Source organism: Chiloscyllium plagiosum, chromosome 12, assembly GCF_004010195.1.
Source record: "Chiloscyllium plagiosum isolate BGI_BamShark_2017 chromosome 12, ASM401019v2, whole genome shotgun sequence".
NCBI classification, from domain to species: Eukaryota; Metazoa; Chordata; class Chondrichthyes; order Orectolobiformes; family Hemiscylliidae; genus Chiloscyllium; species Chiloscyllium plagiosum.
Window position 1 is genome coordinate 28868440 of NC_057721.1, and position 14974 is coordinate 28883413.

Here is a 14974-nt window from a genome sequence, read left to right on the forward strand (position 1 = left end):
GTCGTTATGAGTCCTAGGGGTCGCAGTAGTCTGGCAGTCAGACAGGAAGACAGCTAACAATCCGCATACATGAACACCAACTAGCCACGAAACGACACGAGCAGCTATCCTTAGTAGCCACACACGCAGACAACAAGCAACATGAATTCGACTGGGACAACACTACTATCATAGGGCAAGCCAGACAGAGAACAGCCAGGGAATTCCTAGAGGCATGGCATTCATCCACAAACTCCATCAACAAACACATCGACCTGGACCCAATATACCAACCACTACAGCGGACAGCTGAAACTGACAACCGGAAGCGGCAGGGACAGACCACTATAAACACTGGAGGAAACATCAAAGAAGCGCTTCGCAGGAGGCTCCCAAGCACTGATGATGTCGCCTCGCCAGGGGACGAAACGTTTGCAACAAAAACTTCCAGCTCGGCGAACAGAACCACAACAACATTGAGAGATTTTCATCTTACTACCATCAGGAATGCCAATTAGACAAGGACGATGATTGGCTACTGGTCAGACTGTACTTGGTTGAGGTAATGCATGGAAAATGCACCAGTTAGATGATGACTGGTAGTTAATTGTTAAGCTAAATTTAAAACAGGCAGCTTGACTCTGATTGGTTTATTCCTCTGAATGGCTGTCATCTCTTTTGAGCAGTTCAAACAGACACATAATGTGTATGCTCGGCCTGCAATATATTGTCACTAACTTTTATAGATGCACCGCAAAAGCATCCCATCCAGGTGCATAACGGCTTGGTATGGCAACTGCTCAGCCCAAGACCATAAGAAGCTACAAAAAGTTGTGTGCACAGCCCAATCCATTGTGGAAGCCAAATGTCCATCCGCGGACACCATCTATACTTCTCGTTGCCACAGAAAAACTGCCAAAGACACCTCCCAATTCGGTAATACTCTTTTCCATCAGGCAGATGAGATAGAAGCTTGAACACATACACATCAACAGGTTCAAGAATAGCTTCTTCCCTTCTTTTATTAGACTGCTGAACGGACCTCTCTAATTTCAAATCTAATGTTGACCTTGCTTTTGTGCACCTCCTATGCGGTCTTAATCTTGTGCCTCCCTCATGATCTGTATGCCATTGTTTGCTATGATCTGCCTATAGTGCTTGCAAAAGAAAACTTTTCATAGTATAGTAAGTACAATGATAATACTATGAATAATACTAAGTCAAATATTGCATTAATATGTAGCTTCCACTATGTAATGTAGTAATTGCAACAAGGTTAGCCAGGTGGACCTCACTGAGAATGAGTTCCCTGATTGGACCAAATTAATAGGCCCAATCAGGGATCCCTGGCTGACAGATAAGAAAAGAAGTTTTATTATTTCCACCTCCAACTCTATTTTCATTTAATCCATGCCCTCCCCTTCACTGTTTGATCACACAGCATTGCCCTTTGATGTGAAGGGCACTGCTTGTCACTGGCCACTCGGGTGTTTCCTTTCTTCCTGGTGGTGGAAATTGAATAAAGATTCGTGCACCTTGTGTCTCACACCTGCACACACACATGGGTGCTGGGGTAAAAATAAGCACTACCGCAGTTAGGTGGTAGGGTGGGGGTTAAAAAAGAAAAAAAGAAAAGAAGTTTTTAAGCACTACTGCAATTAGGTGGTAGTGTGGGGGGTAAATAAAGAGAAGAAAAAAACCAGGAGTGTCCAACTGCTTGTTCTGTGGCGCTGTGGAGTCCATGGACCATGTATATATTGGATGTGGGCATTTGCACTCCCTTTTTGATTTGCACTCCCTTCTTAAAAACCTCCTCCTCTGCTTTTGGTTGCACTTCAGAAAAAAAGATGAAAAAAAAGGAAGAAAAAAAGAAAATAAGTTTTTAAGCACTACCGCAATTAGGCGGTAGTGTGGGAGTAAAGAAAAAAATTTTAAAAAGAGGAATAGGAGTGTTGGACAGCCTGTTCACTAAAAAAAGTGTTGTACTGCTGGTAGACGGTAGTGGGGAGGGGGGGATAGGAGTGTCTGACCTCTTGTTTACTCTTAAAGAAAATAAGTTTCAGACAACCTGTTCACACAGAGCTGGCTCTGAAGGAGTTGTATCAGTGGCAAGGACTCTCCATGTGTAAATACAGGGTAACTTGGTGACAGAATACTGGCCTCTGTGGAGTCATTTCATGTACAAGAGTGGCAAATGTGAGCCACATCGAATCTTAAACTGCTGTCTTTGTAATATTTAGCTTAATCAGGATTACCTAGCAAATACTGTCCAATTGTGGAATCAACTCGAAGAGTTTTGTGAGCTTGAGCCAGTTGAGTTAGTCTTTAATCAGAAACAGATACGATGTTGGATTCTGTGCCATTGGTATGGCCTTCCTCACCATTTCAAATACATTTAATCTCTTGTTAAGAATCAGAATTATTCTCTCAAGTTCTTGTCACTGTTATACAATACTATATCTTCTGAATCAAGTCAGCAAAACAAAAATCTAGCTTTGTACACAAATATTAACTACAGAGTATTGTAACCATATGGATTAGCTTGATTCAGTTTACAGAAATTCTGCTCCATAATTAATAGATTTTGGGTTCAAAATCTCTTCCAGCGTTTGACCACATAACTTAGGGTAACACCTCAACAAGATACTGAGGAAGCGCTGCACGATTGATGATCTCTTAAATCAGACACGAGAGGTCACTTTATACTACTTAAAGCGGGAGGTTCAAATTCAACAGTCTTCCCTCAACTAACACCATTCAAGTAGCAATTATTCATCTCAATTTCCATTTTCTGGACATTCTGGTGTGTAAGTTGGACAATTTTATTGAACCCAATTTTGCAGCAAGAAGAATGGCATTGATGCATGCCATGAAAAGATTCCGGGTCAAGGGTAAAAAAAGAGCTTGTGATAATAGGTGTTAATACAGGCCTTCAAATTACAGGATATAAATTAAGTAAAGATTTGCCATCAAATTAGAAGCATGAGTAGCTGCATTATTTCTTGAGATTTTTATTAGCTTCTTACTAAGCCTGCATTTGGCTCATATCCCTCTAAACCTTTCTTAGCCATGTACTGGTCTAAATTTCTTTTAAGTGTTGTAAGCGTACCCACTGCTATCATTTCTTCTGGCAGCTTGTTCTATCTATGCATTATCCTCAGATCCCTTTTATAACTTTCTCCTCTCACCTTAAACCTATGCCCTCTAGATTATTTGATTTGATTTATTTATTACAACTACAGTGAAAAGTGTTGTTCATTGTTGCCAATCCACGGCACCAACTTAAAACACAGAATATATAGCCAGAAAAATAAAACAATAAAGTTCACCTTATATTCTTATCTCAATAAAGTTAGGTGGTCTTTGGAACAATTCCTACTTCTAGCTCAGCCATGGGCCTGGATCAGGGTTCCTCCTCCCCAGTGTCTCGAGTTCCTGCTGCTAAACCAATGACACTGCTGTAATTGTATTTCACTGCGCTGCTGCCACTGGAACAAAGAGTTGCCACTTGCTGGCACCATCGCGCTCTGCTGCCATGAGTTGACACTGGGCCAACCGCACTGATGCTGGTGCCACAGAGTTCTGTATTGTAACCAAATTTACCGCCATCGCTACATCACCATCAGGCTCCCAAGCCTAGCCATGCACCTGGAGCCTCGGCTCAGCCTGCGAATCTGGACTACAGGATTAAACCCGGGACCTGCTCCTTTCTCGTCGGAAGACCTTGGGCTGGATGGAGCCGTGTCCGCCTCATCCTGGCATTGCTAGCACCAGACACTTCCTCTTTCAAAACTTACTTGGCCTTACCACTTCCTGTGCCCAGACCGTCATTTTCATCCACCATTCCACACAGGGCCCATTCTCACTGATGCTGCTGTAACCAAGGCAAAAAGGCAAGAGAAAAGACATTCAAGAAAATAGAAAAAAAAAGTAAAAAGAAAAATCAGAAAAATGAGAAAAAGCAAAGCAGACGAAAGTGCACAAGCCTCGGGCTCAGTAGCCGGAACGCTGGAACTCTGCCGCCACCAACTTGCTATCTTGAATGATAGTTTTTGACTTCCCTATCCTGTTGAAAAGACCTTGTCTATTCACTTTATCTATACCCCTCATAAGTTTATAAATTTCTGTAAGTTCACCCCTCAGCCTCCTACGCTCCAGGGATAAAAGTCCCAGCTTCTCCTTATAACTGAAACCTTCTGGTCCCAGTGACATCCTTGCAAATCTTTTTTGCACCCTTTCCAGTTTAATAACAGCCTTACAATAGCAGTATTCCAAATGTGGCCTTGCCAATGTCTTGCACAGCTGTAACATAACGTCTCAACTCCTATACTCAATCTCTGACTGATGCCAAATGCCTGCACCACCTGCTGTCTGTCTGTTATGCCACTTTCAAGGAACTATGTACCTGCACCCTAGGTCTCCCTGTTTGGCAACATTCCCCACGGTCCTACCATGAACTGAACAAGTCCAGCTCTGGCTTGTCTTACCAAAATGGAACATTTTGCATTTATACGAATTAAACTCCATCTGCCATTCCTCAGCCCACTGGCACAGTTGATCAAGGTCCCGTTGTACTCTTAGATAACCTTTTTCACTGTCCACAATACCACCAATTTTGGTGTCATCCACAAACCTACTAACCATTCCTCCTCTGTTCTCGAGCGGATTGTTTATATATAAATGATGAACAACAATGGACCCAACACCAATCCTTGCAGCACACTGCCGGTCATAGGCCTCCAGTCTAAAAAACAACCCTTTATCGCCACCTTGTCTCCTCACGTCAAGCCAATTTTCTATCCGATTGGCTAGATCTCCCTTGATTCCATATGATTTAACCTTACTAAGAGCCTATGATGCGGAACCTTGTTGAAGGCTTGGTTAAAGTCCGTGCAGACATCTATTGTTCTGCCTTCATCTATCGTCTTGATCACCTCTTCAAAAAGCTCAATCAAATCTGTGAGACACAATTTCCCAGACACAAAGCTATGCTGACTATTCCTAATCAGCCCTATCCTGTCTCTCAGAATACCCTGCACCAACTTACTGATATTAGGCTCACTGATCGGTAGTTCCCTTGCTTTTCATTGCAGCCTCTTAAATAATGGCACAACATTAGCCACGCTCCACTGTTCTGGCACATCACTCCTGGCTGTTGATTATAGAAATATCTCCATTAGGGGCCCTGCAATGTCTTTCCTAGCTTTCCACAATGTCCTGTGTTACACTTGATCAGATCCTGAGTATTTATCAACCTTTACTCGTTTTAAGACCTCCAGCACCTCCTCTTCTATAATGTGGACTCTTCACTTCTCCTATTTCCTAGCTTCCACGTCTTTCTCCAGAGTAAATACTGACCAGAAATATTCATTTAGGATCTCACCCATCTCCTGCGGTTCCACACTACACAGCCTCAATGATCCTTAAGGGGCCATATTCTCTCTCTAGTTTCTCTTTTGCCTGTAATACGCTTGTAGATAGGGATTCTCTTTACCCTATCTGCCAAAGCAATCTCATGTCTCATTTTGCCTTTCCAGTTTCCTCTTAAGTGTAATCCTATACTCCTTAAGGGATTCACTTGATCTCAGCTGTCTATTTCTCATGTATAACTCCTTTTTCTTGACAAGAATCTCAATATCTCCAGTCATCCAGTGCTCCCTGCTCCTGCCAGCCTTGTCCTTCACACTAACAGGAATATGCTGGCCCTGAACTTTTGTGATCTTCCTTTTGAAATCTTCCCACTTTCTAGACATTCATTTACTTGCAAATAGCCTCTTCCAATCAACTTTTGAAAATTCTTGTTTAATACCATCAAAATTGGCCTCATTCCAAAGAACTTTTACTTGTGGACCAGACCTATTCTATTCCATAACCATTTTAAAACTAATATACTGGTCTGAACACCTCAGTATTAGTGAAGTGACAACAATGCAATAAGACTTCAGATTTGTAGTTTTTAAAAAAAACTCAGTAAAGAACCAAAAAACAACAATGGATTAGGACAGATATTAAAAGATGCAAGTGAGCTAGGTGAGGTATAAAGAGAAAAAAGTGCAGAAGTAAAAGTCAGCACATGAAAAAAGCATCCTTACAGAGAGAGAAAACAGTTTACATTTCAGATCTATAGTATTTTTTCTTCAGAAGCACTTGGCAACAGAATTGATACTATTAAAAAGAGAGATTGCAAAAATACATTCCATGAAAAAATAAATTGCTCATATTGGTTAAATCCCATGGGATAAAAGAGGTTGACTTTCCATGAGACTTTAACCACAACACACACAGTTAACTATGTGTACAAACTCTCATCACAGCACCCTGATGTTGATGTTTCGATACATTAATACATTTTAAATTGAATATTGTATTTTTGGAAAACAACCATCCATTAATTTAATTGAATAATAAACATGAGTTTTGTGGTGAGCAGTTCGTGATCAGAACACACATACAAAAGGATTCGTTTACTATAAAAGTAGAGCTAAAGGTCGATTCAATTCAACTTAATTCTGTATTTGCAGATAGTAATTTGATATTTATCGCCCAAACTTTCTGAACAGTTAAGAATTCTGAAATAATTCAATCTACGTGCCTGTCATCAATTTTTGACTGCTAGTCTGCCAATTCAAAATACTATCATAGGCTATTAATGGATCAGGCAAGAGGCCAGAAAGCAACAAACATGATTTGGAACACTTGACTTCCGTCCTTCCCTCCAGCCTGAGGGATGATGAGGAGTTGTGGGAGGAGGCAAGAATGTTTCTTTATAAGGAAAATCATTTGTCACAGAGTAAATATCTTCTCACCTTGCCGAGAGACTTTTTTTTTGACAGAAAAGAGTACTAGATTCCAAGAATTAGGTTTGTTTCTGACCTTCAATAATCTAAAAACCCAAGTTGGAATTTTTTTTTCATTTCATTCACGAGATTATGGGCATTGCTGGATAGGCCAGCATTTATTGCCCATCAGGCAGTTAGGAATCAACACATTGCTGTGGGTCTGGAGTCACATACAGGCCAGACAAGGTAAGGATGGTAGCTTTCTTCCCTAAAAGTCAGTAGTGAACCAGACAGCATTTGCCGACAATTGGCAATGGACTCGTGGTCATTAATTAGATTTTTGTTGACTTCAAACTCCATCACCAGCTGTTGCAAAATTTGAACCCAAAACATTACCTGGGGCACGAGGTTAAAAGCCCAGCAATAAAACTAATAGGCCAGTCAGCTCCTCTTATCCATATTTAAAAGGGCTACTTGTTTAGTTCACTATGTACATGAAAATCTTAGTTTCTCACCATGCTTCACTATAAATGATGACAATGGACTGTGAACCAATAGTTTCTCCTTTTTCTTTCCACAAAAAAAACTGGCTAAAATGCTCCTCTAGACTTTTCCCTTCCCATCAGTGGAATGATACAATATCAAATGCACTTCACCAGTTTACTGTAAAAAAAAAGGCAATTAAAATATTCACACAGAATAGTGTAACACAAATCAATGCAGTAGTTTAGGAATTTTTGCACACCAATATGTCCTAAACTACTGCATTAAATTGTTAAAAAAAAATCACACAACACCAGGTTATAGTCCAACAGGTTTAATTGGAAGCACACTAGCTTTCAGAGCTTTCACCTGATGAAGGAGCGTCGCTCCGAAAGCTAGTGAGCTTCCAATTAAACCTGTTGGACTATAACCTGGTGTTGTGTGATTTTTAACTTTGTACACCCCAGTCCAACACCTGCATCACCAAAGCATTAAATTGTATATGTTACACTATTTGGGAATTATACAATATTTTCTAATACTGAAACAAACCATTCAGATCTATTCCATTTGAATGCTCCATATGACCCGTCAACTACCTCAATGTATTCCACTTGATTGAGCTTTCCATCTATTTATTTCTTTTTCATACTTACCTAGCTTCCCCTTACACATACAATGATTATTGGACAGAATATATACTTGCCGCAAATTCCAATTTTCCCCACATTACAAGTAAATAAAACTCTGAGTTTGGTAATTTTTGTTTAAAAGGCTACCTTATTTACATATTCCCTAAGTTAAGATTCCTCTCTAATTAGAAATCTCTCTTCTACATCACTGCTGTAACAGAAGGCTTTCAAGTTATTAGACAGAAAACCTAACATTCAGATATACATAAATGATTTGGATGAGAGCATAAGAGGTAGAATTAATAAGTTTGCAGATAACACCAGAATTGGAGGCGTAGTGGACAGCGAAGAGGGTTACCTCAGATTACAACAAGATCTGGACCAGATGGGCCAATGGGCTGAGAAGTGGCAGATGGAGTTTAATTCAGATAAATGCGAGGTGCTGCATTTTGGGAAAGCAAATTTTAGCAGGACGTATACACTTAATGGTAAGGTCCTAGGAAGTGTTGCTAAACAAAGAGACCTTGGAGTGCAGGTTCATAGCTCCTTGAGAGTGGAGTCGCAGGTAGATAAGATAGTGAAGACGACGTTTGGTATGCTTTCCTTTATTGGTTAGAGTACTGAGTACAGGTGTTGGGAGGTCATGTTGCGGCTGTACAGGACATTGGTTAGGCCACTGTTGGAATATTGCATGCAATTCTGGTCTCCTTCCTATCGGAAAGATGTTGTGAAACTTGAAAGGGTTCAGAAAAGATTTACAAGGATGTTGCCAGGGTTGGAGGCGTTGAGCTAAACGGAGAGGCTGGGACTGTTTTCCCTGGAGCATCCTGATACAATTGCAACATTTAAGAGGCATTTGGATGGGTATATGAATAGGAAGGGTTTGGAGGGATATGGGCTGGGTGCTGGCAGGTGGGACTAGATTGGGTTGGGATATTTGGTCAGCATGGACGGGTTGGACTGAAGGGTCTGTTTCCATGCTGTACATCTCTATGACTCAATGGAGTATAAACAATGCATTGACCAGTCAGAACGAATGATCAATTTTGTTTTGTAAATGTCATGTAATAATGAAAATGCCCCTTCATTTTAAACAACTCCCAGTCTTCCCAATTCCAGAAATAATATAAAAAAAGAGTACCAGTTTGATCAGTCTTTCTTGACAGATGGACACTTTCAATTCTGGTGTCCTACTTATAAATCTGTCCTGCATTTCCTCCAATGCACCTACATTCTACTTAAAATACATACATAAAACGCAGCCTGTACTTTAAATATGGCCAAATCTGAGTGTATATTAATTTATTCCCTGCTTTTAAATCCTATTTTTAAATCAATTCTAAAACGCAACTTTTATTGCATTATTTATTCCTTTGTTCACCAGTGTTGATACTTCTAATCAGTTATGGATATGCTTTCCTAGATCTCATCAATTTAGACTAACTTTCCACGAAATAGATGGTTTCTTTGTATCTCCTACCAAAATCATTACCATGGTTATTGATATTAAAATTTATTTGCCATTTCGGAATGCATTGGATGTTTTTTGGCATCTTTGATTTTGTAACACCTTCCTTTATATTAAGTATTAACAACCATAAATTCTGATACTCTACTTCAAATGTTAGGTAGAATGTTCTGGAATAGCTGTGAATTACTACATTCAAAATGTAGAATTTTAAATAAACCGCAATTGAAACAGAAGATTAACTTACAAATCTGTCACTTTAAAATAAAAAATTAATTCATGGGACGTGGGTGTTGCTGGCTGGGCCAGCAGTTATTGCCGATCTTCAGCATAGCTTGATTAGAGATTTGTGAGGGGCAGGTCATGCCTCACAACCCTTACTGAATTCTTTGAGGATGTAACAAAACACATTGAAAAAGATAGAGCAGTGGATGTGGGGTATATGGATTTTAGCAAGGCGTTTGATAAAGTTCCCCATGGTAGGCTCATTCAGAAAGTAAGGAGGCATAGGATACAGGGAAATTTGGCTGTCTGGATACAGAATTGGCTGGCCCATAGAAGACAGAGGGTGGTAGTAGATGGAAAGTATTCAGTCTGGGGCTTGGTGACCAGTGGTATTCTGCAGGGATCTGTTCAGGGAGCTCTGCTCTTTGTGATTTTTATAAATAACTTGGATGAGAAAGTGGAAGGGTAGGTTAGTATGTTTGCCGATGGCACGAAAGTTGGTGGAGTTGTGGATATTGGGGAGGGCTGTTGGAGGTTGTAACAGGACATTGACAGGATGCAGAGCTAGGCTGAGGAGTGGTAGATGGAGTTCAACCTGGAAAAGTGTCAAGTGATTCATTTTGGAAGGTCCAATTTGAATGCAGATTACAGGGTAAAGTCAAGAGTCTTGGCAGAGTGGAGGAACAGAGGAATGTTGGGGTCCACACCCATGGATCTCTCAAAGTTGCCACCCAAATTGATAGGGTTGTTAAAGCGGCGTATGGTGTGTTGGCTTTCATTAGCTGGGGAATGTAGTTTAAGAGCCTCAAAATTATGCTGCAGATCTATAAAGCCGTTGTTAGACGACACTTGGAATATTATGTTCAGTTCTGGTTGCCTCATTATGGGAAGGATGTGGAAGCTTTAGGAGGGGTAGGGCAGATGTACCTTTATGAAGAAAGGTCGAGGGAGCTAGGGCTTTTCTCAATGGAATGAAGAAGGCTGAAAAGTAACTTGATAGAGATGTACAAGATGATGAGAGGCATAGAGTGGTTAGCCTGAGACATTTTCCAAGGGTGGAAAATGAGGGGGCATAATTTAAGGTGATTGGAGGAAGACCTATGGGAGATGTCAGAAGTAGGTTCTTTACACAGAGTGGTGGGTGCATGGAATGTACTGTCAGCAGTGATAGGAGAGTCAAATACGTTTGGGACATTTAAGCTACTCTTGGATCGGCACATGGATGACAGTGAAATGAAGGGTATGTTGGTTACTTTAATCTTAGAATAGGATAAAAGGTTGGCACAACATCGAGGGCCAAAGAGCCTGTACTGTGGTACTGTTCTGTGTTCAGTTGTCCTTGCGAAGGTAATGGTGAGCTGCCTTCTTGAGTTGCTACAGTCCATGAGCTGCGGGTAGACCCACAGTGCCATTAGGGAAGTATTTCCAGGACAACATTAAGGGAACAGTGATATATTTCTAAGGCTGGATGATAAGTGGCTTGGAGGGGAACTTGTGGGTTGCAGTGTTCCCATGTATTTGCTTATGTAATTTATTCTCAAACATCCACAAATTATCACAGAACACATGGTTATGTAAGAAAACAAAAACTGGCTTGCTTCCCTATATGCAACAATTGCAATGTCACACAAAAAAAGTATCATGCTAACACTCTTGACTTTGGGACAGAAGGTCACGGGTTCAATGCCCACAGTACAATTTGTGTATAATCTGATCTGACACAGCTGTTCAGTACTGAAGGAGTGCTGTATTGTCAGAGTCTGCTGTTTGCTTCTTGGGTGGCTATAAAAGATCTAATGGCACCAAAGAAATTGTTGAGCTTTCACTTGGAGACCTTGCCAATAACTCATCCTCAATTAACAACTGAGGAACAGGTTAACTGGTGAGCAAATCCAAGGAACAAGTTAAATTCTCTGCATGCAGATGACATTGATCTGTACACTTACATTCCAAATTTCACACATTTTGGCTTCCATTGTTTAGTCTAATCATTTTATAAACAAACATATATAAAAATGGGTTCCTGATGAAGAGCTTATGCTCGAAACATCAATTCTCCTGCTCCTCTGATGTTGCCTGATTGGCCATACTTTTCCAGCACCACACTCTCGACCCTATACAGTGTATATGGTTCCTGCCAAGTTACCAAATCATCCCTGGGCACCAAGAGTTCAATTTGTGATTTTCAGCTGACATTCAAAAACTGTCTAGCTCAAATACACTGCTACCATTTTCTTGACAGTACAGATTCTAACTTTTCAAATCGTGACCACAAAGTGGGTAAAAGGGAAAAATGTTTTTTTCTTTTGTTTTTGTGTGTAATTAGGTCATTATCACAGTTTAACACCTAAATATTGCTGATGATAAGTATCCCTTATTCATATCTTGCTGAAAGATATTTTGCCATATTTTACCCATCCATTTTGAGCTATAAGTCCAGCAATGTTTGTTCCCAAACCAAAACATTATCTTTGAACTGTTTCAAGGATCTACCTTTGATCCCTTCCTTTTACTTCAATGTCCAGTGTTGTGACATTTCTCTACGGCTTTAGTGAACAATGAGTTCACATCATTGGCCCTGACCACTACCTCTACACTCACCCCAGTTTCAGTTCATCTCAGCTAGTCTCAGATCGAAGCAGATTGTTCACAGCATCAACATCTTACATGACATTAAACTCTTGCTCCTAGCCATCATAATGACAACCTACTTTAACAGGTCTAACTAACTACCGCTGCTTTTATGTCAGCCCATTTGCTGCAAAGGAGGAGATAAACCAGATTAAAATGTATGACCTCATTCTAAGCTGAACATGGCAATATGCAAACTGGAGAACAATTTACTGTCTATTACAAATTAGATGGTTCACGTTAAGATCTTCTGGACTAGTCCCCATCATCTTTCTACATAAAGTAGGGCAGGCAACAGCATAAGATCAGGGCACAAAATCTGAAAAAGTTGAAATCTGAAATAAAGATAATGCTCAACAGGTTTGGTAGCACGTATTCAGAGAGAGAAGTGTAAAGTTTTGATGAAATAATCTTCAACTCTTCATAACTTTAAATACCTCTATTAAATCTCCTCATCCTTCTGTGCATTAAGTAGAAATTTGGTTTCTTCCATCCAAGTATAATCCCTCATCACTACAACTGTTGTAAAACTGTTTTTTTAGTCTCTCCTTTAATCTGTCACTGGACCAGGATTTGCTCCTAGTCAAGAGTACAATCGATCAAAGCTCACTTATTCCAAAACAATACCAACTATATAGTACAGTTTAAGATTAAGAGAACATTGATAAGTTAGTAATGCATTTGTACTATCCATAAAGCAATTACTATCTGTCCAGATGCTGCTGCCTTAGGATTTAGTGCAATTTATCTCAAAGATCATGATTCCTGGCACACACCTGAAGAATTAGCACACGTCATACAGTCATAAAGATGTACAGCAGGGAAACAGACCCTTTGGTACGACTCATTGATGCCAACCAGATATCTTAAATTAATCTAGTTTTATTTGCCAATATTTGGCCCATATGCCTCTAAACCCTACCAATTCAGATACACTTCCAGATACATTTTAAATGTTGTAAATGCACCAGCCTCTATCATTTACTCTGGCAATTCATTCCATACATGCACTACCCTCTGCATGGAAAACTGCCCCTTAAGTCCTTCTTAAATCTTTCCCCTTTCACCTTAAACCTATGCCTTCTGGTATTGGACTCCATTACCTTGGAGGAAAAAAAACCTTGACTATTCATCCTATCCATGCCCCTCATTATTTTATAAAGTTCTATAAAGGTAACCACGCAGCCTCGACGCTACAGGTAAAATCGCCCCAGCCTCTCCCAACAGCTCAAATCCTCCAACCCTAGCAACATCCTTGTAACTCTGTTAAGCACCCTTTCAAGTTTCACAACATCCTTCCTATAGCAGGGAGACCAGAACTGAACGCACCATAAATTCAGATCGAAACTGACTTAAAAGTATAAAGAAACTAGTTTCTGTTCCACATGCCAAATGTTTCACCAAAATTAATCAGCTTCCTTTCAAAAGGCTCGTGACATTCATTGAAGGAGACGATTCCATACTATGAGCCCAATCCTCATATTTTATGTCGGCAACGTTTTGAATTATTTAATGTCACTGCCTTGGATCTCCATTCCCAACGTTTCTCTTTTGTTTAAAACAAGCTTGTTTCCCCTTGTGAACGTGCAGGGAAACTTTTATCACTTTGCAAGTTTTCAGTAAACGTACGGACGTAACACATTTAATTCACCTGCTTCAACTCTGAGCATTGCACTTGTTGGGTCACGTTTCAGTCGTGCCAAATAGCTGAGCTGCATTCCGAGATCAGCAACAGCATCAGCCCCCGGACAATAAACATCACAGCCTCGTCTATCACATTAATGATGGAAAAACAACCTCTGGACTTATTCAATACCCCTTCCCCGCTCACAATATCCCTCCATAAACTGACTCACCAAAATCCAGGAACTGTTTTATGGACAGAGGAGAAGGTGAAAACCGAGAGTAATATTCGACCTGCTTCGGAATGGGGTTTTTCATTAAAAAGCAGAATAGCCGCATGATGCTCCCTGAATCGTCAGGCGTATTGCTTATTAAAGAATGGGGGGCGATTTTGGTTTCAACCAAACAATGCTTTGGCAGTCGATCATTGGCAGTTTGTGTGCGCGCGCGCGACAGTGAGTGCTGTTGAAGGCAGCCGGAGCCTCCGGCAGTGTGTCCCCGCGCCGGCCCTTCTCTGTCTGCCTCGCTTCCTGATCACCTCCTCCCGTCACACACTCCTCTCTCGCGCGTCCGCATTGTCGATGCGTTTTTTTTTCCCAAAGCCCCGCCCCCTCCCCCAGCTCCGGATGCTCACGAGCGGCGCCCGTTAGTGTTTGAAAAAGCCGGATCGTGACAGCTTGATGGACAGTAAACACCCGGCCTCAGCAATATCATCGATCGTCACCTCCCCCAACCCCCGCCCTCCCCAGCTCTCCGTCACTCGAATGGTTTTATTTTTTTCCCGTTTATGGTGAGAAGTATGTTTATGAAGGGAATGGGTGTTATGGTGGGCTGGGGGGAAGTTGCCAGCCAGGGCGGAGATGCCGAGGAGGAGCTGTGACTGGCCTTTCGGGAACGTTCACAAATGCACGTTGCTGGGGTGGGCCTGGCAAGGGCGTCAGTGAGACCAGGAAACGTGAACCAGAAGCTCTCCCCATGAGCGAAATGTCGCCTTCTCAGGTCAGGATGGCGACCGGGAGGGGAGCCGAAGGGAAGTTTCTTCAATGCCCCTTCCCCTCCCCTCCCCCCGGCATCTGATGGTTAGAGGTTTTCAGAGATCAGTCATTGCAAGTTGAGTTCCTCAGAGCATCCGGGGCTGACTATCTAAAACTGTG

The 14974-nt window shown here is 41.2% G+C and overlaps 1 protein-coding gene across 2 annotated transcripts in view; it reads right to left on the reverse strand.

Moving 5' to 3' along the window:
* pdk3a (pyruvate dehydrogenase kinase, isozyme 3a) overlaps positions 1 to 14566 on the reverse strand; it is a 69849-nt gene extending 55283 nt beyond the window's left edge. Inside the window, exon 1 of one of the 2 annotated variants that reach the window (XM_043700759.1) lies at positions 14054 to 14566. In XM_043700759.1, coding sequence (XP_043556694.1) covers positions 14054 to 14159 — 106 coding nt within the window. In that variant the 5' untranslated portion in view covers positions 14160 to 14566. Of the gene's footprint in view, positions 1 to 13848; positions 13931 to 14053 lie in introns of those variants that run through there. The other variant, XM_043700760.1, reaches the window with a different exon arrangement.
* Positions 14567 to 14974: the final 408 nt, after the last annotated feature.